At 44.9% G+C, this 24,774-nt stretch overlaps 2 protein-coding genes across 9 annotated transcripts in view; both read right to left on the bottom strand.

Annotated features, from left to right (window-relative positions):
- Nucleotides 1-24,774, bottom strand: part of ARB2A (ARB2 cotranscriptional regulator A) — a 663,887-nt gene that overhangs the window by 416,161 nt on the left and 222,952 nt on the right. The gene's annotated exons all lie outside the window — the stretch shown is intronic.
- LOC141100404 (uncharacterized) lies at nucleotides 9,809-12,754 on the bottom strand. Its single transcript, XM_073588929.1, has 2 exons — nucleotides 10,812-12,754; nucleotides 9,809-10,717 (listed from the first exon to the last, which is right to left on the bottom strand). The coding sequence occupies exons 1-2, from the start codon at nucleotides 11,713-11,715 to the stop codon at nucleotides 10,455-10,457; spliced, it is 1,167 nt and encodes a 388-aa protein (XP_073445030.1). The 5' UTR covers nucleotides 11,716-12,754; the 3' UTR covers nucleotides 9,809-10,454.

Here is a 24,774-nt window from a genome sequence, read left to right on the forward strand (position 1 = left end):
TACTTGTAGGCACTGTATATACACATACACACAAATACATAAATATACTCTCTCGTGCCCACTTACAACTACATGCATCACAGGACGGGCGTGAATCTTTCAAACACAGTTTGCAGTGTTTTTTTGCCACAATTCTTAGAAAAAGCGGCCAAAACCTGGTCATTTTACCCAATTTTTGGATATACAAGAAAAATGAAAAACAAGCCGTATTTCTACTGTGACACCTAGAAAGAGTAGTGTAGTGGAAAGATCTGCACTTATTTTGTGATTTGCACCAACTTGTTTTGAATTATAAGTGCAGACCAAACTACTGCCATTACGTTATCTTAGAATAAATTGATACAATCTGAACTCCTCTACTGATCTTAACTTGGGATGATGGAGGATCACCTCTTGATATAAAAAAAACCCTAATAAATTCTCTTGATTATTGTATTTTCTTCTTTTGTTCTTCTTTCGACCATCTAAGAAACCTCACTATTTTGTTTGCCTTATTACATTAAAGTTTTCTATTTCATGCAACAAAATTTTTAAACAGAATTTGTCTTCTTCCTTTACTAAATATGAGCAATAACTATTCTCTTCCTTGTATCCCATCCTACAGCTAACACAGTAAGTGGTGTCTGAGGATTTCTATTCTCTCTAAGGCACTTAGTTATCTTTTGCCCAAACGCATTGTCTGCATGATTTCACGTTACTGAATATGCAGTATTAGGACATATGTTACCAGAAACCCTCTAAGGGCAGGTTGCTCGACACAACTTGGAACGTTTCCCAAATAGAAGCTTTTTTTTACCAAATGTAAAACCACATATTTTGAGGAAACGTGATTAAATGGAAAAACAGACGAACATATAGCGTTTAACTGAGAAGGACGTAGCACCCCAAATTTCTCACACTTATTTCTATGCATTTATGATCAGTGGAAACAATAAAAATTGTACACACTGAGCATGTGAAAAAAAAATATATATTTCCTTAACTGGCATAGGTAAGAGAAAGGAGGATCTACAATTAAAACAAATAAATTCAGTGTAAGGTACAAAGTGAACAAAAAAATTGCTGTATTTACTTTTTTCTTCACTATAATTTCTATTTTTTACGTAAAATGCAAACAATTGAATGAGGATTTGTATTACTCATATATACATATATAAATATATATATATGTTTATTTTATTTTCAGTAACTGAAGAGGTTTTCTTTTTCTATAGAAAAATGTATATCTGATTACCTTTTTTTTAATTTTTTTTTTACAATATTATAATTCTAATAATGTATTTGAATACTGGTGTTCAGCAATAAGTTATTGCCTGTGCATGTAACATGCATAGTCATCTGTAAGGTTAGGCAGTAAAGAGGTTGTACACTACTTTATCACAGATGAGCCATCCTTAGGATAGGTCATCAATGCCTGATCGGTCAGAGCCTGACAATTCAGCCAATCAGCTGTCATCGGTGTCGGACGGACTGCTTATTTGCAGAGCTGCTCAACATTCTGATGGTTGCCGCGTTCAAGTATGGCAGATTCGCCTCTTATTGATTTGAATGGGAGGTGGATGTCTAGTACACAACCACTGCCACCATCAGAAGACTGAGCCGCAGTGCTGCCAACACCAAGACCAGCTGATCGACAGGGGGGCCGGGTGTTGGACCACGACTGATTAATAAGAGTGGGTACCGTCTTTACACAGGACAGCCTTATGCAACGGGCTCTGGTGAAAAACTATATGCACTTCATCTACCATCATACACTCCACAGATGCCACATTTAGGTTGAGGTTCCAAAGAAAAATCACATTGTCGAGGCTTAGGGGCCAGTTTAAGCCCTAAGTGGCTCTTTATTTATACCTATATTACATATAGCTGTAATGCAGTTCAAATTTCATATATATATATCTATATCTATCTATCTATATATATATCTACCTACAGTGGGGAAAAGCCGGATTACTTACCGGTAATGCTCTTTTAAGGAGTCCACGACAGCACCCACTGGAGGTATCGGATCCGCCCATTTGGAACAGGAAACCCTACAGGAAAGATAAAAGGGGCGGTCCGCCTTTCCTCCTCAGTTTTACGTTTCAGAGTACCAGAAGGACCGCCAAGGATTAGGCAATGTTCTCTTATTTTAACATCTTTCTTATCCATTATTTGGTTGATATACTTTAACTATTGATATCTTTAGGGAGGGAAGTGAGCGGGTGCTGTCGTGGACTCATTAAAAGAGCATTACCGGTAAGTAATCCGGCTTTTTACTCTTCGCCACGACAGCACCCACTGGAGAGATTCCAGAGACCATCACCTGGGTGGGACCACCGTGCCAAGGACAGTCCTGCCAAAGCTTAAGTCAGAGGTTGATGAAAGATCAAGTCTATAGTGGTTATAGAAGGTAGAAGGGGATGACCAAACTGCCGCCTTACATATAGTTTCAATCGGAACATCTCCCTTTTCCGCCCAAGAAGTTGCCATTGCCCTGGTGGAATGCGCCCTGATGTTCCCTGGAGGATCTTCGTTTTTTGCGGAGTAGGCTAAACGAATGGCCTCTCTGATCCACCGGGAAATGGTGCTCTTCGTGACTCCATACCCCTTCTTACAGCCCTGAAATGAAACAAATAGGGCCCTACTCTGCCTCCAACTGTTGGACCTCTCAATATATTTTAGGACAGTTCTTTTGACGTCCAGAGTATGGAACTTCTGCTCTTCCGGAGTAGAGGGATTTTTATAGAAGGTTGGGAGGAGTATCTCCTGAGATCTATGGTACTTTGTTGCCACTTTTGGCAGGTAGGCAGGGTCTGGTTTTAATACCAATCTGTCTTGGTATTCTTGAAAAAAAAGGTGGATCTATTGACAAGGCCTGGATATCACCCACTCTTCTAGCTGAGGTCAGTGCTACCAAGAGGGCCATTTTAAGTGCTAAGTATTTGAAGGGTATTGTGTCGATCGGCTCAAAGGGGTCTACCGTTAGGGCGTCTAAGACCAGATTTAGATCCCATGTAGGGACGGAGGGTATGTGGATTGGAGCTATTCGTTCACATGCTGTAATGAATCGAGTTATCCACTTGTTGCCTGCTATATTATGGCCATATAGTGCTCCTAATGCCGATATTTGTACTCTTAGCGTATTTACTGCTAAGCCTAAGTCTTTCCCTTTCTGCAGAAATTCCAAGATTGGGATTATCGGAACTTCTGCTGTATGAGGTACTGTATGGAATTGAAGAAATTTTTTCCATATTCTAGTGTAAATTTGGGTTGTGGACTGTTTTCTACTTTGTAGTAGTGTAGTAATTAAAGACTCAGAGAATCCTCTTGTCCTCAATAACTGCCTCTCAAATTCCACGCCGTCAAGTGCAAGCTGAGCACTTGAGGGTGGAAAAAGGGGCCTTGGGAGAGTAGGTTGGGAGTCGAAGGAAGGACCCAAGGATCTGTTATTGACATAATTTGCAGCCACGAAAACCACGGTCTTTTTGGCCAGAACGGTGCTATTAAGATTATCCTTGCTTTGTCGTCTCTGATCTTCCGAATTACTTGAGGTAGGAGGATCAATGGAGGGAACGCATACGCCAGGTTGAAATTCCATGGAGCTAGAAGGGCGTCTAGTATGTCTGGGTGATCTGATGGAGATAGGGAGGCAAATGTTTTTATCTGCCTGTTCTCCTTTGTGGCGAAAAGGTCCACCTCGGGTTGTCCCCATAGTGCTACTATGTCCCTGAAGACCTTCTGATTGAGGCACCACTCTCCTTGCCGTAGAGTGTGTCGGCTTAGGAAGTCTGCCTTTTGATTGCTCTCGCCTCTGATATGAAGGGCCGAGAGGGACAAAAAATAGTTTTCTGCTAAGTTTAAAATTCTTGCCGCTGAAGACATCAGAGTCTCTGATCGAGTTCCTCCTTGTCTGTTTATATAGGCCACTGTGGTGGTGTTGTCCGATAGGATCCTGACATGTTTCTGTTGGAGCTGCGGAAGGAAGTTGTCTAGAGCATAGAACACTGCAGTCAGTTCTTTTAAATTGGATGAGTACTCGCATTCCTCTCTATTCCACCTTCCCTGATGAAACCCATTCTCCATGTGGGCTCCCCAGCCCTGGGGACTGGCATCGGTGGTTACGATACAGGATGGAACTGTAACCCATGGAACTCCTGAACATAAATGGTCATCATCTAACCACCACTCTAGAGAAGTCAAGACTTCTTGTGACAGGGTTATTTTGCTCTGTAAATGACCACTATGTCGCTTATCCTCTTGGAGGATCTGGTGTTGTAGTGTACGGACATGGTACTGGGCCCACCGGACTGCCGGGGTGCAAGAATTTAGTGATCCTAATAGTGACATTGCTCCTCTCAAGGACACACGTGGTCTATCTATAGCTGCTCGTATTTTTTGTTTCGTGAGGGTCATTTTTACCTGAGGTAGTAGACATCTCTGGGTCAAGGAATCTAGTTGAAATCCTAGAAATGTCTGGAGAGATTGTGGATCGAGTCTGGACTTTTGGATATTGATGATCCAGCCAAGGCTCTGAAAAGAGGAGATTGCGTCAGTCACGCGTTCGGTACATTGTTTGACTGAATTCCCAATTATTAGGAAGTCGTCTAAATACGGCACGATCAGTGTGTCCTTTTGGCGAAGGTAGGCCATCACTTCTGCCATCACCTTGGTAAATATTCTTGGTGCCGTGGAAAGCCCGAAGGGCATGGCCGCGTATTGGAAATGACGAATCCTGCCCTCGATTTCCACTGCGACTCTTAGGTATTTCTGGAATCTATTGTGAATAGGGAGATGATAATAAGCATCTTTTAAATCAATCCCTGCCATTACGCAATTTGGGAAAAGAAGCTTTATAGTGGATCTAATTGATTCCATTTTGAAGTTATAATTTTTTATAAATGAATTAAGCTTCTTTAAAGTAATAATGGTTCTAAACGTACCGTCTGGTTTAGAAACCAAAAACAGGGGAGAGTTAAAGCCTCTACCCTCTTGTTCCTCAGGGACGTCAACTAAAACTTTTTCAGCTAGTAGGACTCGAATCTCGTCTTCGAGAGCCTTTTGCTGAACTGAGGAAATTAAGGCGAGTTATAACAAAGAACTCATAAGGGATCTGAAGGAATTCAATCTTTATTCCTTCCTTGATTATGTTCAAAATCCATGGACTTAACGTAATTTGTTCCCATTTGTGTCATGGAATGCCTAGGTTACTTTAGGCAAAAACCCCGGGACCCCTGTGATGTCCCTCAGACTAGGGGAACCCTGTCTGTCCCTCTACCCAGGGTTTACACTGAAGGTGTGCCTGCCTGAGCCTCCACCCTGTCCCTGTCTCCTGTCCAGCCCTAAGCTGAACCCACCTCCCTCCACCCAGTGAGGGGACCAGACACCAGACCCCACAAATACGTATGGACAGGGGTAAAAGAAAACACCACACAGTAAATACACAAGGGAATACAATAATGTGCATGGGCAACCAAATATATATATAACAGATTGGAGAAAGAACCACTGAGGGATATACTGCACCAGATATCAGACGCTCCAACACCACCACTGCTGACCGGTATTGCTAGCACTAGGCTAAAGCTATAGTCGGCGACGCCCATAGTCAGGATGAACTATTTAAAGACCTAGGGCGTGGCCCAGCCCTCAGCCAGCATGACAACCTGGTTAACCCTATCCCGACTGGAACAGAATACCCAACAGTGTATTACCGCTGTCTGCCGGACACCCTGGTGTGAACAGTGTCCGACATGACAGTACCCCGCCTTCTACGAGGGACCTCCGGAACCTCACCATGTCGAGGACCTGGCTTGTCCGGATGGCGACGATGGAACATAGTAACCAGTCGATCAGCATGAATGTCAGAGGCCGGCACCCATGTCCTCTCCTCAGGACCATAGCCACGCCAGTGGACCAGGTACTGTAGAGTGCGACGCACAACCCTAGAGTCCACCACTTTGGACACCTCAAATTCCAACGCGCCATCCACCAAGACGGGAGGTGGTGGCCCGGGGGAACCATCCACCAAACTCACGACCTTCTTTAGCAATGCTTTGTGAAATACATTATGAATCTTATACACAGCCGGCAACTCCAAACGAAATGCCACGGGGTTGATCACTGCGGAGATTCTAAATGGGCCAATGAACCTGGGACCCAACTTAAGTGACGGTATCTTGAGCTTAATGTTCCTAGTAGATAACCACACCCAATCACCCACACACAGGTCCGGACCTGGCACACGTCTGCAGTCAGCCACCCGTTTGTACCTGGAACCCACCTTCAACAAGCGCTGCTTGACTCTCCTCCAAACAGACGACAATTGAGCTCCCAACTGGTCCTCCTCAGGGACGCCAACTGAGCACCCCTGACGCAAGGTGCAAAATTGAGGATGTTGACCATACACACAAAAAAAAGGAGATTCCCCAGACGATTCCTGGCAATGGTTGTTTATTGCGAATTCTGCCAGAGGAAGAAACGCTGACCACTCTTCCTGATTGTCGGAAATAAAGCAGCGCAAGTATTGCTCCATCCGCTCAGCCTGTCCATTCGACTGAGGGTGGAAAGCCGATGAATGAGATAATTTGATTCCAAGGCGAGAACAAAAAGCTCTCTAAAACTTTGCCACAAACTGCGTACCTCGATCAGACACAATGTCAGACGGGACACCATGAAGTCTGACCACCTCGCGAATAAATATCTGAGCAAGAGTCTTAGCATTGGGCAAAGACGGTAAAGCAACGAAATGTGACATTTTGGAGAACCTATCAACAATAACCAAAATGACCGAGTTCCCTGCCGAGGTGGGCAAGTCAGTAATAAAATCCATGGAAATCTCAGTCCATGGCTTACTGGGCACCCCGAGAGGCTGCAAGCTACCAGCGGGACGGGAACGAGGAGTCTTGGCCCGTGCGCACGTGTTACAGGCAGCCACATATGAGGCCACATCCTGCCGGATTTTAGGCCACCAAAAACGACGCGATACCAGTTCCAGAGTGCTCTTAACCCCTGGATGACCTGCCAGTACCGTGTCGTGATGTTCGCCCAACACTCTAGAGCGTAGATGTAGCGGCACAAAAGATTTATTAGCAGGCAACCCCGGCGGTACCACCTCCTGAGCCTCCGCAATCTCTGCCTCAATCTCTGTCGTGATGGCAGATACCACCACACCCTTTTGGAGAATAGGCACCGGCTCTTCACATAACTCTCCACCAGGAAAACACCTGGATAAAGCGTCTGCCTTAACATTCTTCGACCCAGGGCGATAGGTAACAATGAAGTTGAACCGGGTGAAGAATAATGCCCAGCGAGCCTGTCTGGAGGACAGGCGCTTAGCAGATTCTAAATAAAGCAAATTCTTATGGTCGGTTATCACAGTAATCTGATGAACAGCCCCCTCCAAGAAGTGTCGCCACTCCTCAAATGCCAATTTGATGGCCAATAGTTCCCTGTTGCCAATATCATAATTACGCTCCGCAGGCGACAGCTTCTTGGAGAAGAAGGCACACGGATGCAACTTGGCCCAAGAAGGGCCCTGAGACAGTACAGCCCCCACTCCAACCTCCGACGCATCCACCTCCACGACAAACGGTAAGGAGACATCGGGCTGCACCAGAATGGGCGCTGAGGCAAAACTATTCTTGAGGAATTCAAACGCCTGTACCGCAGGCTCAGACCAGTCAGAAAAGTCGGTACCCTTCTTAGTCATGTCAGTCAGTGGTTTGGCAATCATAGAGAAGTTCTTAATAAATTTCCTATAGTAATTGGAGAAGCCAAGAAATCGCTGAAGCGCCTTAAGATTATCAGGCCGATCCCAATGTAGTACCGCCTGCACCTTTGCGGTGTCCATCTTAAAACCTGAGGCGGAGATTATATAACCCAAGAACGGTAGCTCCTGTACGAAAAACACACATTTTTCAAGCTTGACATAGAGCCTGTTCTCTCTGAGCAACTGCAGAACCTGTCTAACATGCTCTATATGTGTATCATGGTCGCGAGAGAAAATGAGGATGTCGTCAAGATAAATTATAACGAACCTCCCCAACAACTGAGAGGACATCATTAATGAAGTGTTGAAAGACCGCCGGTGCCATAGTCAACCCAAACGGCATTACCAAACTCTCAAAGTGACCCTCAGGGGTATTGAACGCTGTCTTCCACTCATCCCCCTGACGGACTCTTATAAGATTGTACGCCCCCCTGAGGTCCAGTTTGGAGAACCACCTGGCACCAACCACTTGGTTGAATAAATCGGGTATAAGTGGCATAGGGTAAGGATCACGGACCGTAATCTGGTTGAGTTCTCTGAAATCCAGACACGGGCGTAAACCGCCATCCTTCTTTTTAACAAAGAAGAAGCCAGCAGCCAGAGGAGAAGAGGAAGGTCTAATATGACCCTTGCTCAGGCTATCCGCAATGTATTCCTTGAGAGCTAGCCTCTCGGGACCTGAGATATTAAACATTCTAGCTTTAGGTAACTTGGCCCCTGGTTTCAACCTAATAGCACAGTCATAGGGGCGGTGGTAGTTCCGAACAACCCTTCTCAGAAAATACATCCGCATAATCCAGCAACGGCTCCGGGATACTGGGGGTCAAAGCGGAAATACATGTAGCCAGGCACCTCTCCTGACACTCCCTGCTCCACTGAATTATGTCCTGGGTCTTCCAATCAATAACAGGATTATGCATTGACAACCATGGAAAGCCCAGAACCATCTGAGCCGGTAAGTTACTAAGCACCTTACAAGTTACCCGCTCTGAGTGTAATACTCCGATGTGGAGTTGTATATCCAACACACACTCTGTGATCTCCCCTTGAGACAACGGGGAAGCATTGATGGTAACCACCCGGATGGGGTTCGGCAATTTCTCCACCGGAAATCCCGCTGTATGCGCGAACCTCTCATCAATGAGATTGGCAGCTGAGCCACTATCAATAAATACTGTAATAGAGAGCATTTGCCCCCCAAGTACCACCCTAGCAGGGAGCATACACTGGGAAACCATGATGGAGGATACACAAAGGCTCAGACTAGACTCCTCCAAACCCTCTGAGCCTATCAGTTTTCCGCCAGCGCGCCCTTCTTAGGTACCAGGGGGCAAGCGTTAATAAAATGTCCTCCTTTGCCACAAAAAAAACAGAGCCCCTGCCTTCTGTGCCAAGGACGTTTAGGCTTGTTACTCGGTGACTGTGCTATACCAGCGATCTGCATGGGTTCCACGGATTCATCCGCGGCAACCTCACCGACCACTCCCCCACCTCCCGGAGGCAACGAAACCAGCGCCCCCTGACGGAGACGTCGGTCAATGCGTACTACAAGTGCCATCGCAGCCTCCAGAGAGGCGGGAGTCTCGTACATTAGGAGAGTCTGTTTAACCCTTCCAGAAACCCCATGCAAAAATTGACTTCTAAGCGCAGGGTCATTCCACTGCGTGTCCACCGCCCAGCGCCGGAATTCCGTGCAGTAATCCTCAGCTGGTCGATCACCCTGTAGCAGTGAGCGTATCTTAGACTCTGCTAAGTTTAATCTATCTGGATCGTCATAGATCAAACCCAGAGCAGAGAAAAAAAAATCTACAGATTCAAATGCCGGTGAGTCTGAAGGGAGTGAAAAGGCCCAGGCCTGTGGGTCACCACTCAGCAAAGAAATCACCAAGCCCACGCGTTGAGCCTCATTACCTGAGGAATGTGGACGCATACGGAAATACAATTTGCATGATTCACGAAACACCGTGAACTTACCACGATCACCAGCAAATCGTTCAGGAAGGGGAAACTTGGGCTCAGCTGCCCTGGCTGCAGCCTCAGCAGGTACTGCAGGAGCTGACAGGCCTTGTTGCTGGACCGCCCCCCTGAGTTCAGTGACCTGTATGGATAGAGCCTCCAGCTGCTTGGTTAGGGAAAGTATAGGATCCATAGTAAGTAACCCCTATATTCCCTCTTTTTTTTTTTTTTTTTTTTTTCACTTTATTATTTGGGCCGACTATAATGTCATGGAATGCCTAGGTTACTTTAGGCAAAAACCCCGGGACCCCTGTGATGTCCCTCAGACTAGGGGAACCCTGTCTGTCCCTCTACCCAGGGTTTACACTGAAGGTGTGTCTGCCTGAGCCTCCACCCTGTCCCTGTCTCCTGTCCAGCCCTAAGCTGAACTCACCTCCCTCCACCCAGTGAGGGGACCAGACACCAGACCCCACAAATACGTATGGACAGGGGTAAAAGAAAACACCACACAGTAAATACACAAGGGAATACAATAATGTGCATGGGCAACCAAATATATAACAGATTGGAGAAAGAACCACTGAGGGATATACTGCACCAGATATCAGACGCTCCAACACCACCACTGCTGACCGGTATTGCTAGCACTAGGCTAAAGCTATAGTCGGCGACGCCCATAGTCAGGACGAACTATTTAAAGACCTAGGGCGTGGCCCAGCCCTCAGCCAGCATGACAACCTGGTTAACCCTATCCCGACTGGAACAGAATACCCAACAGGGTATTACCGCTGTCTGCCGGACACCCTGGTGTGAACAGTGTCCGACATGACAATTTGGTAACAAAAAATTTTAATCTACCCCCAACTGGTGGGTCTAAACTCTTAATTTTTATCTCTCCTATATGTTGGCCCTCTGAAGATGGTACCCTTCTGCTTTTCGTCTTTCGTGGCCCATCTATTCGTTCTGTCCGACTGTCTTCTTCTCCCGAATGGCCGTCTCTTAAAGGTTTTCCTATAAAATGGAATGGGAGAATCACTGAAGGCCTTTTTCCTCTCTTTTGCCTTGGCGAGAATTTCGTCTAAGGCTTTCCCGAAGAGGAACTCACCCTCGCATGGGGTTGCACTAATTTTGGATTTTGATTGTGCGTCCCCTTTCCAGCTTTTTATCCACAGCGCGCGTCTGGCGTTATTCACCAGGGCTGCCGACCTCGCTGCCAGTCTTAGGGTGTCCGCTGAAGCATCTGCCATAAAGGCAGCTGCACCTCTTATCAACGGGATGGCTGCACGCAGTTTCTCCCTTGACACTCTTTGCTCGATCTGCTGATCTAATTGATCTAGCCATACAAGCATTGATCTAGCAGTACATGTGCTGGCTATTGCGGGTTTGAATACCCCAGTGGTGGACTCCCAGGACCTTTTGAGCGAAGATTCTGCCTTTCGGTCTAATGGGTCTGCTAACAATCCTGCGTCCTCGACCGGGATCGAGGTCTGTTTGGAAGTGGAGGCTATGACGGCATCCACCTTTGGTATTTTAGTCCATTTCAATAGGTCTTCATCAGTGAACGGATACTTCCGTTTTGAGGCTGATGGGAGAAAACCCCTCTGGTCGTGTTTTTCCCACTCTCTTTTGATGAGGTCCTTAATTGCCGGTATCACCGGAAATGATCTCCTCTTTTTTTCTGCCAATCCCGCAAACATAATGTCCTGCGCGGTTTGGGCTCCCCTTTCCTCTTCACACCCCATAGTATTTCTAACCGCTTTTACTAGGTTATCTACGCTGTCCAGTGGAAAACATGCGCGTCCTTCCATCTCCGAGGATGACGATGAGGACGTGAATGCGGAGCCTGAATTTAACTCCTGTTCTTCCTCTGACTCTGAACTAACAACGACCTGTTTCTTATGACTGGACTCTGAGGGAGTACTGGCGCAGTTGATGGCTTGTATCTCCTCCCTAATTATGGCTCGGATATCTTTAGAAGATATCGTCGACCCCTGCCTGGTCTCTTTCATGCATTGTTTGCAGAGTTTTTTGGGGTAGGAGTCAGGGAGAGGCTCTGAACATAATGCGCATTCTTTATGTTTAGTTTTTTCTTTTTTCTTTGACTGAAGTGGGAGGTCAAAGGTAAAGAGAGGGGGGGGGTTAGCTTAATAGGTAGAGTATATACTTTGCACACTCACCCAGTGAAGCTTAATACCGGGTCGGATGGCTGAGACGGTCTGGATCTGGTTTCTGATGCCTCGCTCCTGCGGGCAGTCTCTGTCCTGGCGCTGCGGTCCCTGGTGGAATTGCCCCCAGCTGAATCCCCTGCTGGGGCCTGCGACTCCGTGGGGGACGACATGGTTCCATCGTTGCAGCGCTGTTTTATCTTCACTCCTGTCATGCCCCCGGAAGTCGCCTTGTGTCAGGGCGCATGCGCCGCGTCATCGCGATCCTACCCCAGAAGTTCAACCATTACTTCCGGGGTATAGGAGCGTCGGGCGCCGGCCGGCTCCTGCGCCACCGCTACTCACACGCGCGGTTCGCGCGCTCATGGCTTCACCTCCCACGCTGTATCCCCACCGATGGGGGGGGTGTTCTGCCTCCGGATGCCAGACCGGCCCGCTCCCTGGTAAGACCGGGCGGCCCTCCCCGGACCCGGTCATCACCGTTATGCCACCAGACGAGGGGGGAGCCGTCAAACGGAATCTCCCCCGACGCTGCTTCCGGACCGCAGCCCCTGCCGTTCCCGAGGAGACCGCACAGGCGGATGCATGGCCCAGGTAAGATCCTGCAGGATCCTGCTCCATTTGGAACAGGAAACCACAACTGAGGAGGAAAGGCGGACCGCCCCTTTTATCTTTCCTGTAGGGTTTCCTGTTCCAAATGGGCGGATCCGATACCTCCAGTGGGTGCTGTCGTGGCGAAGAGTAAAAAGTAGTATTTAGTCAGCCACCAATTGTGCAAGTTCTCCCACTTAAAAAGATGAGAGAGGCCTGTAATTGACATCATAGGTATGAGAGCCAAAATGGGAAAACAAATCCAGAAAATTACCTTGTCCGATTATTTTGCAGATTATGGTGGAAAATAAGTATTGGGTCATTAACAAAAGTTCATCTCAATATTTTGCTATATATCCTTTGTTGGCAATGACAGAGATCAAACTTTTTCTGTAAGTCTTCACAAGGTTGGCACACACAATGCAGATCTCCTCTAGAGCAGTGATGTTTTGGGCTTGTCGCTGGGCAACACGGACTTTCAAATCCCTCCAAAGGCTTTCTATGGGGTTGAGATGTAGAAACTGGCTAGGCCACTCCAGGACCTTCATATGCTTCAAAGGAAGCCACTCCTTTGTTGCCCTGGCGGTGTGCTTGGGATCATTATCATGCTGAAAGACCCATCCACGTTTCATCTTCAATGCCCTTGCTGATGGAAGGAGGTTCGCACTCAATCTCACAATACATTCCCCTATTCATTCTTTCATGTACACGAATCAGTCAGCCTGGTCCCTTTACAGAGAAACAGCCCCAAAGCATGATGTTGCCACCCTCATGCTCCATAGTAGGTATGGTGTTCTTCGGATGCAACTCAGCATTCTGTCTCCTCCAAACACGATGAGTTTTGTTTCTATCAAACAGTTCTACTTTGGTTTCAACAGACCATATTACATTCTCCCAATACTCTTCTGGATAATCCAAATGCTTTCTAGCAAACTTCAGATGGGCCAGGACATGTACTGGCTTAAGCAAGGGGACACACCTGGGACTACAGGATCTGAGTACCGGGCGGCATAGTTTGTTACTGATGGTAGTCTTTGTTACGGTGGTCCCAGCTCTATGCAGGTCATTTACTAGGCACCCCTGTAGGGATTGGGTCACCGAGGAGGAAAACAAGACCAAGCTAAGCCACAGAAAACCAGAGAGGTTTGTAACTAAGCAGATTGCAGACCCCTGATCCTATCCACACAACTAGCAGTAGCCGTGGAGCGTACTTACAATGATTCTAGACGCCTTGACACAGCCAGAGGACTAAATAAGCCTAAAGCAAGAAAAGGGAAAATCTAAACTGCCCCAGAGCAGACCCCAAAGGAATATAGCCCCCAAACATATATTGTCGGTGAGACAAGATGAAAACACAAACACAGGTAGGAATATAGGCTGAGCAAACGATGGGGCCCACACTAACTAGAAAGGACAGGAAAGGAAAGATACTCTCTGCAATCACGCCAAAAAACCCTGCAAAAATGTCCAACACTTCTGATAGCAAAAAAAAACCCTGAAGTCGTCACTAGACTTCACCCACTATATCAGCACTCTGGCATATTCTGAAAACAGAGCAAAAAGAGGCCAATCTAATAAGGGACAAAAAGCAAACAGGCACAAACACTAACATAAGAATGGAAATTCAGCACAGCCCCAGCCGGGGCTGGCTGACCACACAAAACTGAATAGACAAAACCAAATTAAATGTGAACAATAGCAAAGAACACTTAGCTTGAGAATGCAGGGACTGAACTGGAAACTAAGACCTCAGGAGGCAGGAAAAATCAACAGCAGTGGTAGAGGGAGTCGGCTGTCTTAAATCCAGTCAGACTCCAGATGTCCAATCGTCGTCCTCATTATCAGGTGGCAGGTCTCTGTAAATTAGATCAGCTTCATTACCTCCTGCAACCACCAGAGGGAGCCCGGAAAGAGAACTCACGACTCCTCTGTCAATACAACCAGCTCCACCACCCTCACCAGCAACCAGGGGCAGACCAGAAAGCGAACTCACAACACACCTCCGTGTGGTTCTGTGATTTTTGCTCACCATTCTTGTGATCATTTTGACCCCATGGGGGTCTTGCATGGAGCCCCAGATCGAGGGAGATTATCAGTGGTCTTGTATGTCTGCAATTTGCCAAATCAGACAAGGTGATTTTATGGATTAGTTTTCTCATTTTGACTATCATAGTTGTAGTCTACCTATGATGCCAATTACAGGCCTCTCATCTTTCCCTGCTGTTATGTTCGGGTCATAGTGACCCGTAGAGAATTTTTGGTGGCCCTGTAGATATTTTTCTATAAGTTTCTAAAACTTGAGGTTATTTGACTTTTCCCTCATTTGGGGGGACCTATCTATGAGTATTTTTTTTCTTTTTTGTGTTTACTTTTTGCTATACGCCGATTTGTACACTTGTCGTGTTCGGGTCATAGTGACCCAACATCATTTTTTACAGCTGTGACGCCATATTTTCAGTGAAATAAAGGAGTTATAACATCAGTTGGGTCTCTTTATTGCATCTACTATTGTATATCAATTTATTTATTTCCTAAATTATTTCAATGGGGTCGTACACGCGCTCTGCCGGGTGTATGCATTGAGATCTGCGCACCATAAAAATGGCTTTATATTGATTTTTTTTTGGTGCATAGTCTATACTAAAATGTAGAGCGCATCCAGAGAGATCACTAGGTGTGCACTACACGTGTATATTCTGCGCAGAACGCGCTGTGAAAGAGGGCCTTATTTTGTAAAGCTGAGCTCTAAAGGCCTCCAAATGATTTTTTTTTTTTGCCAAGTCTGTCTTCCTGGCTTATCTCTTTGTTTTAAGAAGGGTTCTTATCTTCTCTGATCTGATCAATACACATATGCTAGCACACTTAAGGCCCCATCACACTAAGCGATATCGCTAGCAATATCGCTATAACGTCACTGGTCTTGCGACGCAGCAGCGATATCGCTATGTGTGATACTTACCTCCGACCGCCTCCCCCGCTGGTTATCGCTGATCGCGCGAGAACGGCCTGGGCCGTTTCTCGTCGTCAGCTACCTGCTGGGCTTCATGCTGTGGAGACGAGAGACACGTGGACGCGCGCGGGAGGACGTCAGGATCGCCTCGTCTGACAGGTAAGTAGCGTCCCCCGACCGCTACTATGTCGCTGGTGAGATCTGCCTGTGTGGCAGCTCACTAGCGACCACTTAGCGATGCACCAACGATCCATATCGTTGTTGGGATCGCTGGTGCATCGCTAAGTGTAACGGTACCCTAACTCTGTAGTTTTGGACTTCAGTGGGACAAAAGATCTACCGTTAGAACAGTGGTTGATACCAAAGCCATTACTAATAATTTCTGTCATTCATAACATGGCAGAAACTCTACAAACAGATTTAGGAACAGATTAATCTTATAATTACAAAATGGTATGATTTCTTTTGGTTAGATCCTACCATCTGTGACCCTACAGCATTACATGGAATTTATGCTGCTTGAAATTCAATAAAATGTACTATATACTCGGTTATGACTAACACATCTACTTAAGTAACCTGCATGTTTAAGGCCTTAGAGTATGTGCACATGTTGAGGATTGCTGTGCGGAATTTTGGGAGCGGAATCCGTTTTGGCAGAATCCGCAGGTCAAAATCCACGCGTTTTTTATGCAGATTTCCTGCGGATTTATTGAGGATTTTGTGCGGATTTGGCATGCGTTTTTACACCTGTGTATTCCTATAATGGAATGGGTGTAAAAACGCTGCGGAATCTGCACAAAGAATTGACATGCAGCAGAAAATAAACCGCAGCATGTGCACAGCGGTTTTTTTTCATAGAATAATATTGTATTGTAAATCACTAGCCATTGTACTGTAAAGCACAAGTCAATCTGCAGCGGATCAGCAGCGGCAAATTTGCAACATGTGCACATACCCTTACAGGCACATAACAGAAAGGTTTATTTTACCTATTCATTTTCAGTTTACTAGAAAACATAATTTATTATTTTTATAAAGTTTTACCTCATCAATACTGGCAAATTACCCAAATATTGAAATCATATCTATGAGCCGTTCTTTGTGTATGAGCATGAAAGGGATTGTCCTACAACTGACATTTATCACCTATTCACAGAATAGGTGATAAATTTCCCAAAGCCAGCAGCCCCAGTACTAGTACCCCCACCGTTCACTAAATGGAAGCCCTGCTGTTCACTGTACAATTGCAATAAAGGGAAGCTTAACCCCTTCATGACAGAGCACTTTTTCATTTTTGCGTTTTCGTTTTTCGCTCCCCTTCTTCCCAGAGCCATAACTTTTTTATTTTTCCGTCAATATGGCCATGTGAGGGCTTGTATTTTGCGGGATGAATTGTACTTTTGAAAGACACCATTGGTTTTACCAGTCGCACACTAGAAAATGGGAAAAAAACTCCAAGTGCGGCAAAATTTCAAAGAAAAAAAGTTCAATTTCACGCTTGTTTTTTGTTGGGCTTTTTACTAGGTTCACTCAATGCTAAAACTGACTTGCCACACAAGAGGTTGGTACACAAAATGAGAATGCTGGGTCTGGGGGGAAATGTGTGTAAATGGGTAAGTAACTGGCTTAGTGATAGAAAGCAGAGGGTGGTTATAAATGGTATATTCTCTAACAGGGTCGCTGTGACCAGTGGGGTACCGCAGGGGTCGGTGTTGGGACCTATTCTCTTCAACATATTTATTAACGATCTGGTAGAAGGTTTGCACAGTAAAATATCGATATTTGCAGATAATACAAAACTATGTAAAGCATTCAATACAAGAGAAGATAATATTCTGCTACAGATGGATCTGGATAAGTTGGGAACTTGGGCTGAAAGGTGGCAGATGCAGTTTAACAATGATAAATGTAAGGTTATACACATGGAAAGGAATCAATATCACCATTACACACCGAACGGTAAACCACTGGGTAAATTTGACATGGAGAAGGACTTGGGGATCCTAGTTAATGATAAACTTACCTGGAGCAGCCAGTGCCAGGCAGCGGCTGCCAAGGCAAACGGGATCATGGGATGCATTAAAAGAGGTCTGGATACACATGATGAAAGCATTATACTGCCTCTTGTTATGAATGAGTCACCGTAGGAGGCAAAAACAGAAATGCTAGCCAAGTCCAGAAAACCAGAGAAGTTGGCAGCTATCGGATTGCAGACTCCTGAACCTATCAACAACAACTAGCAGTAGCCGTGGGGGGTTCCTACGATGCCCTAGATCCCTCGATCACAGCCGGAGAACTGCCTAGCCTAAAGACAGAAAGGGAAATCTAAACTGCCCCAGAGCAGACCCCAAAGCAATAGGCAGCCCCCAACATATAATGACGGTGAAGCAAGAAGAAAAAACACTAACACAGATAGAAAGATAGACTGAGCAAATGATGGGGCCCAAGCTAACTAGATAGGCCAGGATAGGAAAGCTGCTGTCTGCAATCCGCGAAAAACCCTATAAAAATAGGAGCCAACAGACTGACAGGGAAAAAGGCCCTGAAGACGCTAGGCTTCAAAAAGACTATGTCAGTACTCAGGTATTTTCTGAAGACAGAGCAAACAGACAAAAAAGGAATTCCGCTCACCCCAGCAGGGAATGGCAGAATCCAGATAAGCAAGGCAAACTAAAACCAAAACACAAATGCAAAAAGGCAAAGCAGAAAACTTAGCTTTTGAGGAGCAGGAATCAGACTGGTCTCCTAGAATTCCACAGAGAAATCACCAGCGAGGCAGAAGGGCGTCGGCTGCCTTATATCCAGTCAGAGATCCCAGTCATCCAGTCAGAGATCCCCGTCGCCCAGTCATCCTCTCCCAGCTCAGGTGCTTGGTAATCAGCCTCACTACCTTCCTTCACCAGAAGAGGGAGTTCATCAGACCTCAATGGTGAAGGGGAAAATGAACTCATAACAGCCTTTGTACAAATCTCTGGTTAGACCGCACATGGAGTACTGTGTACAGTTTTGGGCACCGGTGCTCAGGAAGGATATAATGGAACAAGAGCGGGTACAAAGGAGGGCAACAAAATTAATAAAGGGGATGGGGGAACTACAATACCCAGAGAGATTAGCAAAATTAGGGTTATTTAGTCTAGAAAAAAAGATGACTGAGGGGCGATCTAATAACCATGTATAAGTATATAAGGGGACAATACAAATATCTCTCTGAGGATCTGTTTATACCAAGGAAGGTGATGGTTACAAGGGGGCATTCTCTGCGTCTGGAGGAGAAAAGGTTTTTCCACCAACATAGAAGAGGATTCTTTACTGTTAGGGCAGTGAGAATCTGGAATTCCCTGCCTGAGGAGGTGGTGATGGCGAACTCAGTCGAACGGTTCAAGAGAGGCCTGGATGTCTTCCTGGAGCGTAACAATATTGTATCTTACAGTTATTGTTAGCTTCTTCAGGACGTAGATCTGGGGATTTATTCTGACAGAATTTTATTGGCTGAACTGGGTGGACTAATGTCTTTTTTCGGCCTTACTATGCTTCTATGTTACTATGTTATTATGATTTTCCAGGTCATTACGAGCTCATAGACACCAAACATCTCTAGGTTCTTTTTTATTTAAGTGGTGAAAAAAAATTCCAAAGTTTGCTTAAAAAAAAAAAAAAAATTCCACCATTTTCCGATACCCATAGCATCTCCATTTTTCGTGATCTCGGGTTGGGTGAGGGCTTTTTTTTGCATGCCAGGCTGACATTTTTAAGGATACCATTTTGATGCAGATACGTTCTTTTGATCATCCGTTATTGCATTTTAATGCAATACCGCAGCTACCAAAAAAACCTAGCTCTGGGGTTTTGACTTATTTTCTCGCTACGCCGTTTAGCCATCAGGTTAAGCCTTTTTTTTTTTTAATGATGGATCGGGTGATTCTGAACGTGGCAATACCAAATATGTTCTATTTATTGTTCTATTTTGAATGGGCGAAAGGGGGTGATTTTAATTTTTATATATTTTTTTCTTTATATTTTAAAAAAACTTTATTTTTTTTACTTTTGGCATGCTTCAATAGCCTCCATAACCCGATCTGCTTTGCTACATATGGATGATGATCAGATCGCCTTAATGTAGCTGAATTAATCACTTGCTATGAACGCCTACCACTGGCAAGCTGGCAGTGACAACCATAGAGGTCTCCAGGAGTGGGTCGTGCCAACACACCAGTGGCCTGCGATCATGTGAGGGGGGGTCACCAGTGGCCGGAGTCCACATCAAAGGTGGGGATACGACATGTGCACTACATGTACGGCGCATGTCGTGGAGGGGTTTTAAAAGGAATCTGTCATTAGGATCATCCCTTTTAAGGTGCCTATATGGGAATGCAGGTCACAGGAAGCTGAATAAAATTATACTTTGATATTGGCGATCTGATTTAATATTCCAGATAAATTAATGTTTTTCTTATATCTAATGTAGATGTTCAGGACTATAGCCTGACACTGATCTGCATGGGAATCTGCCTTGAGCTCATCTTTAAGCCATTTAACCCCAAGGGTGGTTTGCATGATAATGACCAGATCAATTTTTACAATTCTGACCACTATCCCTTTATGAAGTAACTCTGGAACGCTTCCATGGATCCCGATGATTCTGACAGTGTTTTCTCGTGACATATTGTACTTCTTGATAGTGGTAAAATTTCTTTGATATGATTTGCGTTTGTGAAAAAATGGAAATTTGGTGAAAATTTTGCAATTTTCCAAATTTGAATTTTCATGCCCTTAAATCACAGAGATATGTCACACAAAATACTTAATAAGTAACATTTCCCACATGTCTACTTTACATTGGCACAATTTTGGAACCAACATTTTTTTTTGTTAGGAATTTCTCATTTTTACACCATTTTTTTTTTTTTAAGGACCACATCATATTTGAAGTCACTTTGAGGGGTCTATATGAAGAAAATACCCAAAAGTGACACCATTCTAAAAACTGCACCCATCAAGGTGCTCAAAACCACATTCAAGAAGTTTATTAACCCTTCAGGTGCTTCACAGGAATTTTTGGAATGTTTAAAAAAAAATAAAAAAAAAAAAATGAACATTTACAGTAACTTTTTTCACTTAAAATTTTATTCAGATCCAATTTGTTTTCTTTAACCAAGGGTGACAGGAGAAATTGGACCCCAAAAGTTGTTCAATTTGTCCTGAGTACGTTCATACCCCATATATACAGGTATACCACAGTTTGGGCACTTAGCAGAGCTTGAAAGGGAAGAAGCGCCATTTGACTTCTCAATGCAAAATTGGCTGGAATTGAGATCGGACGCCATTGTCATGTTTGGAAAGCGCCTGATGTACCTAACCAGTGGAAACCCCCCACAAGTGACACCATTTTGGAAAGTAGACCCCCTGAGGAAGTTATCTAGATATATAGTGAGCACTTTGAACCCCCAAAGTGCTTCACAAAAGTTTATAATGTAGAGCCGTAAAAATAAAAAATCTTTTGTTTTTTCACAAAAATGATTTTTGCCCCAATTTTTTAATTTCCCAAGGGTAACAGGAGAAATTGGACTGCAAAAGTTGTTGTGCAATTTGTCCTGAGTACGCTAATACACCATATGTGGGGGTAAACCACTGTTTGGGCACATGGCAGAGCACGGAAGGAAAGGAGCACCGTTTGACTTTTTCAACGAAGAAATGACTGGAATTGAGATCAGACGCCATGTCGCGTTTGGAGAGCCCCTCAATGTGCCCAAACAGTGGAAACCCCCCCAACTCATCCCTAATCTTAACCCTAACCACAACTCTAACCCCAACACACCCCTAACCCCAATCCCAACCAGCTGTCACACGCGAAAAGACGCTTTTTATTGCAAAAAATAGTTTTTGCATCATCACATTTTGAGAGCTATAATTTTTCCAAATTTTGGCCCACAGAGTCATGTGTGATCTTGTCTTTTTGCAGGACGAGTTGATGTTTTTATTGGTACCATTTTCGAGCACATGAAATTTTTTGATCGCTTTTTATTCCGATTTTTGGGAGGCAGAATGAACAAAAACCAGCAATTCATGAATTTCTTTGAGGGGGGGTGTGCGTTTATACCGTTCTGCGTGTGGTAAAATTGATAAGGCAGTTTTATTCTTCAGGTCAGTACGATGACAGCGATACCTCATTTATATTTTCTTTATGCTTTGGCGCTTTTATACAATAAAAACTATTTTATATAAAAACAAATTATTTTTGCATCGCTCTATTCTGAGAGCTATAACGTATTTTTTCGCCAATGACGCCATATGGGGGCTTGTTTTTTTGCTGGACAAGATTACGTTTTCAGCGGTACCACGTTTATTTACAGTATATCCATCTTTTTGATTGCGTGTTATTCCACTTTTTGTTCGGTGGTATGATAAAGCACTGTTTTTTATTTTATGGCATTCACTAAAGGGGTTAACTAATGGGACAGTTTTATAGGTCGGGTCATTACGGACGTGGCGATACTAAATATGTGTACTTTTATTGTTTAGATTTCTTTAAATATTTATTTATTGATGGAAAAAAGATTTTTTATTATTTTTTAAAAATATTTTTACAATTATTTTTTTTTTTAATATATTTAATTCTTTTACACTTTGTCCCACTATGGGACACTCATTTTGTGCCGGGTGATCCCATCCATAGCATGCAGATCTGCATGCTATAGAAGCTAGAAGCTGTCAGTGCTGCATGCATTTTATACTGACCTGAGAGACTTCCTGGTCATCACTGTGCATGACAGGAAGTCTCTCAGGTCTGGAGATCCAGATGTTGTCATGCCGCGGGGTCTCCGATCCAAAGGCAAAGGGGCTGTCAGCCCGTGCCGGCTCCGTGACGCTGCGATCTTGCTTGATCGCAGTGTTATGGAGGGTTTAAGTGCCGGGAGCAGTTCGTGACCAATCCTGGCACTTAGTGCCGGGTGTCAGCTGTGAGAATCAGCTGCCACCCGGCAGCGATCAGCCGCACACCCCCCATGTGCGAGGCCGATCGCTAAGGACGTACTAGTCCGTCCTTGGGAATTAAGTCCCAGGTCACATGGACGGAATAGTGGCAGAGTGGGGTTAAGGAGGAGATACCATTGTGATGTGTATTTACTACAGTACAGTAGAACTGAACTTTGTCAGCTTACAAATTTGCTGAAGCTCTCACAGCTCTGCTGTATTGCAGCCGTGTCTCCCTGTGAGATTTAAGTTATAATCACACACAACTCTGCAGTTAGATCAGGAGAGCGGATATTACATATCACACTGGCAATGCGCTTTTCATGTAAAATAATCTCTGGAGGCAAGAATCTCCTGCAGATCTGTGTCCGGCCCATAGCACTGAACATCTCATTCGCATATAAGAAAAACATGTATTTCTCTGGAATAAGAGATTGGATTGCAGCTCTCAAGGTATCATTTTATTTTACTTTATATGACCTGCACGCCCATATAGATGGCTTAGGAGGGTTGACCCTACTTGACAAATTCCCTTTAAATGCAGTGTGGCGGTCAACCTTGCATCCTTAATGCTCCTGTCACTGGGACTAACTGAAATAGACAAGTTTCATCAGTTCCATAGACTGTAAATGAAGGGACAGAATCTATAAAAAGCAATTGAAAGTCTGCAGTGTGGGCGGAGAGCGCAGCAAAGGAGAACAGGAAATGAAAACAGTAGTTCTCAGGATGCCCATTCAAGAAATCAGTTGGAATCCCAGCGACAAGACATTGAATAGTTATAGTGTCAATTACATGTCCACTCTTGGAAATCTAAAAACAAGGACACAAACTTGATCACAGTGCCAGCATCCTTCTGATAGGCTGGTGGAACGCACCAAATAATAAAATGATAATGAGGTGCGCTTGCAGCCTGGGGTCCACCGTGCAGAGATGGTATACTGCTGCTGGGAATGGCGGCGGGTAACCACTGACCCGGTGCGTATAGGAGCGAACTCTGTTACTTCACAGAGCCGCTATAAGTAAAGCCAGAGCCTGTTAACCTCATAGGACTCGACTGAGGGAAAGCTGCTATACGGTCACAAGACCCTGCCCCAGAGACAAGGGAAAGGGTCCCTCTAGAACAGCAGTGCTCGGATAAACAGCGCACAGCTTGCGCATGGCGCTGCCCTGGTGGGTGCTGACTTGGCGCGATACGGCAGTGCCTTGTACAGCCATAGAGAAGCAGATAGGCACAATCCGTCTCGTGCAAAAAATATCCTTTATTGTGGCATCATAATTGCAAAAGAAGAATCCTTAAAAACATTTAAAAAATCCCACCATTAAAATGTCTGCACAGGGAGGTGACCTAAATAAATTATTATTAAGAAAGGAGGCTAGATGGATTATTCGAACTCATGCTCAAGGTCCATCAGATTTCAATGATAAAATCGAAATGGCTGTGTTTGAGATTTTTTTTAGGTTTTTAACGATTCTTCTTTTGCAATTTTTTTTTTGCTTTCTACTTGTTCATAATTAATGAGATGCTTTCACCTGATGTTTTCTGGGTGGGACAAGGGCAATGGTTGCTTTTAAAAGTGTTGTGAGCTTTGTCCTACATATGACCTGTTGAAGTGCAATGTAAGCGCGAAATGATCGTCGTCTGTATTTGCTCCATCGTTTTATCTGCCTGCTGTTGGTAATATAATGCCACAATAAAGGATATTTTTTGCACAGGACGGATTGTGCCTATCCGCTTTCTTCTCTATGGATATACAGACTATTTTCCTTGGAAGTGGCACCCGTATTCCTTGAAGTGTGTGCAGCTTCATTAACCCGAGGTCATACAGCTGTGCCTTTGTCCTGCTTTCCTTCTATGGTAAGTGCCTTGTACAGGATGACACCATCGGATGCTAGTGTGTGACAATGCTATGAGCAGAGTGGCGGAAAGATAGCCACCCGTTGGCGCGGACCCAGATACCCTAACACATGCGTATCAAAGGAGATGGGTAATATAATGAGTCATTCACCAGATTCATGCATCTATCAACACACATACCAATAACATGAGTCTATACTAGCGCATGACCGAGAGGCCATGCGAACCTTTTTTAGCGGCGTCCGTCCGGGACCTTCCTGATGGTCCAATCCGAGCTGGAGAAGGACATGAGTATGTGACCTCGGATCCCCAACGAGAGTTCGTCCCACGGGCATGCTAAGTGGACCGAAAGGAGGACTTAGTCCCTGGAGTAGCTCGCTGCTGACCAGAATGCGTTGCTATACCTGGACCAGAGGTGGCAGCAGCAACCAAACCCACAGTGCCAGTCTGAGCAGAGCGCCGAGATAGTCGAGTCTGCTGAGCAGCCTCCTCTGCGGCTGGAGAGGAATGGGAGACCACCGAAGGCAAGGCTCGG

This window comes from Dendrobates tinctorius, unplaced genomic scaffold (genome assembly GCF_039654945.1).
Source record: "Dendrobates tinctorius isolate UK_male_01 unplaced genomic scaffold, ASM3965494v1 ptg000003l, whole genome shotgun sequence".
NCBI lineage: Eukaryota > Metazoa > Chordata > Amphibia > Anura > Dendrobatidae > Dendrobates > Dendrobates tinctorius.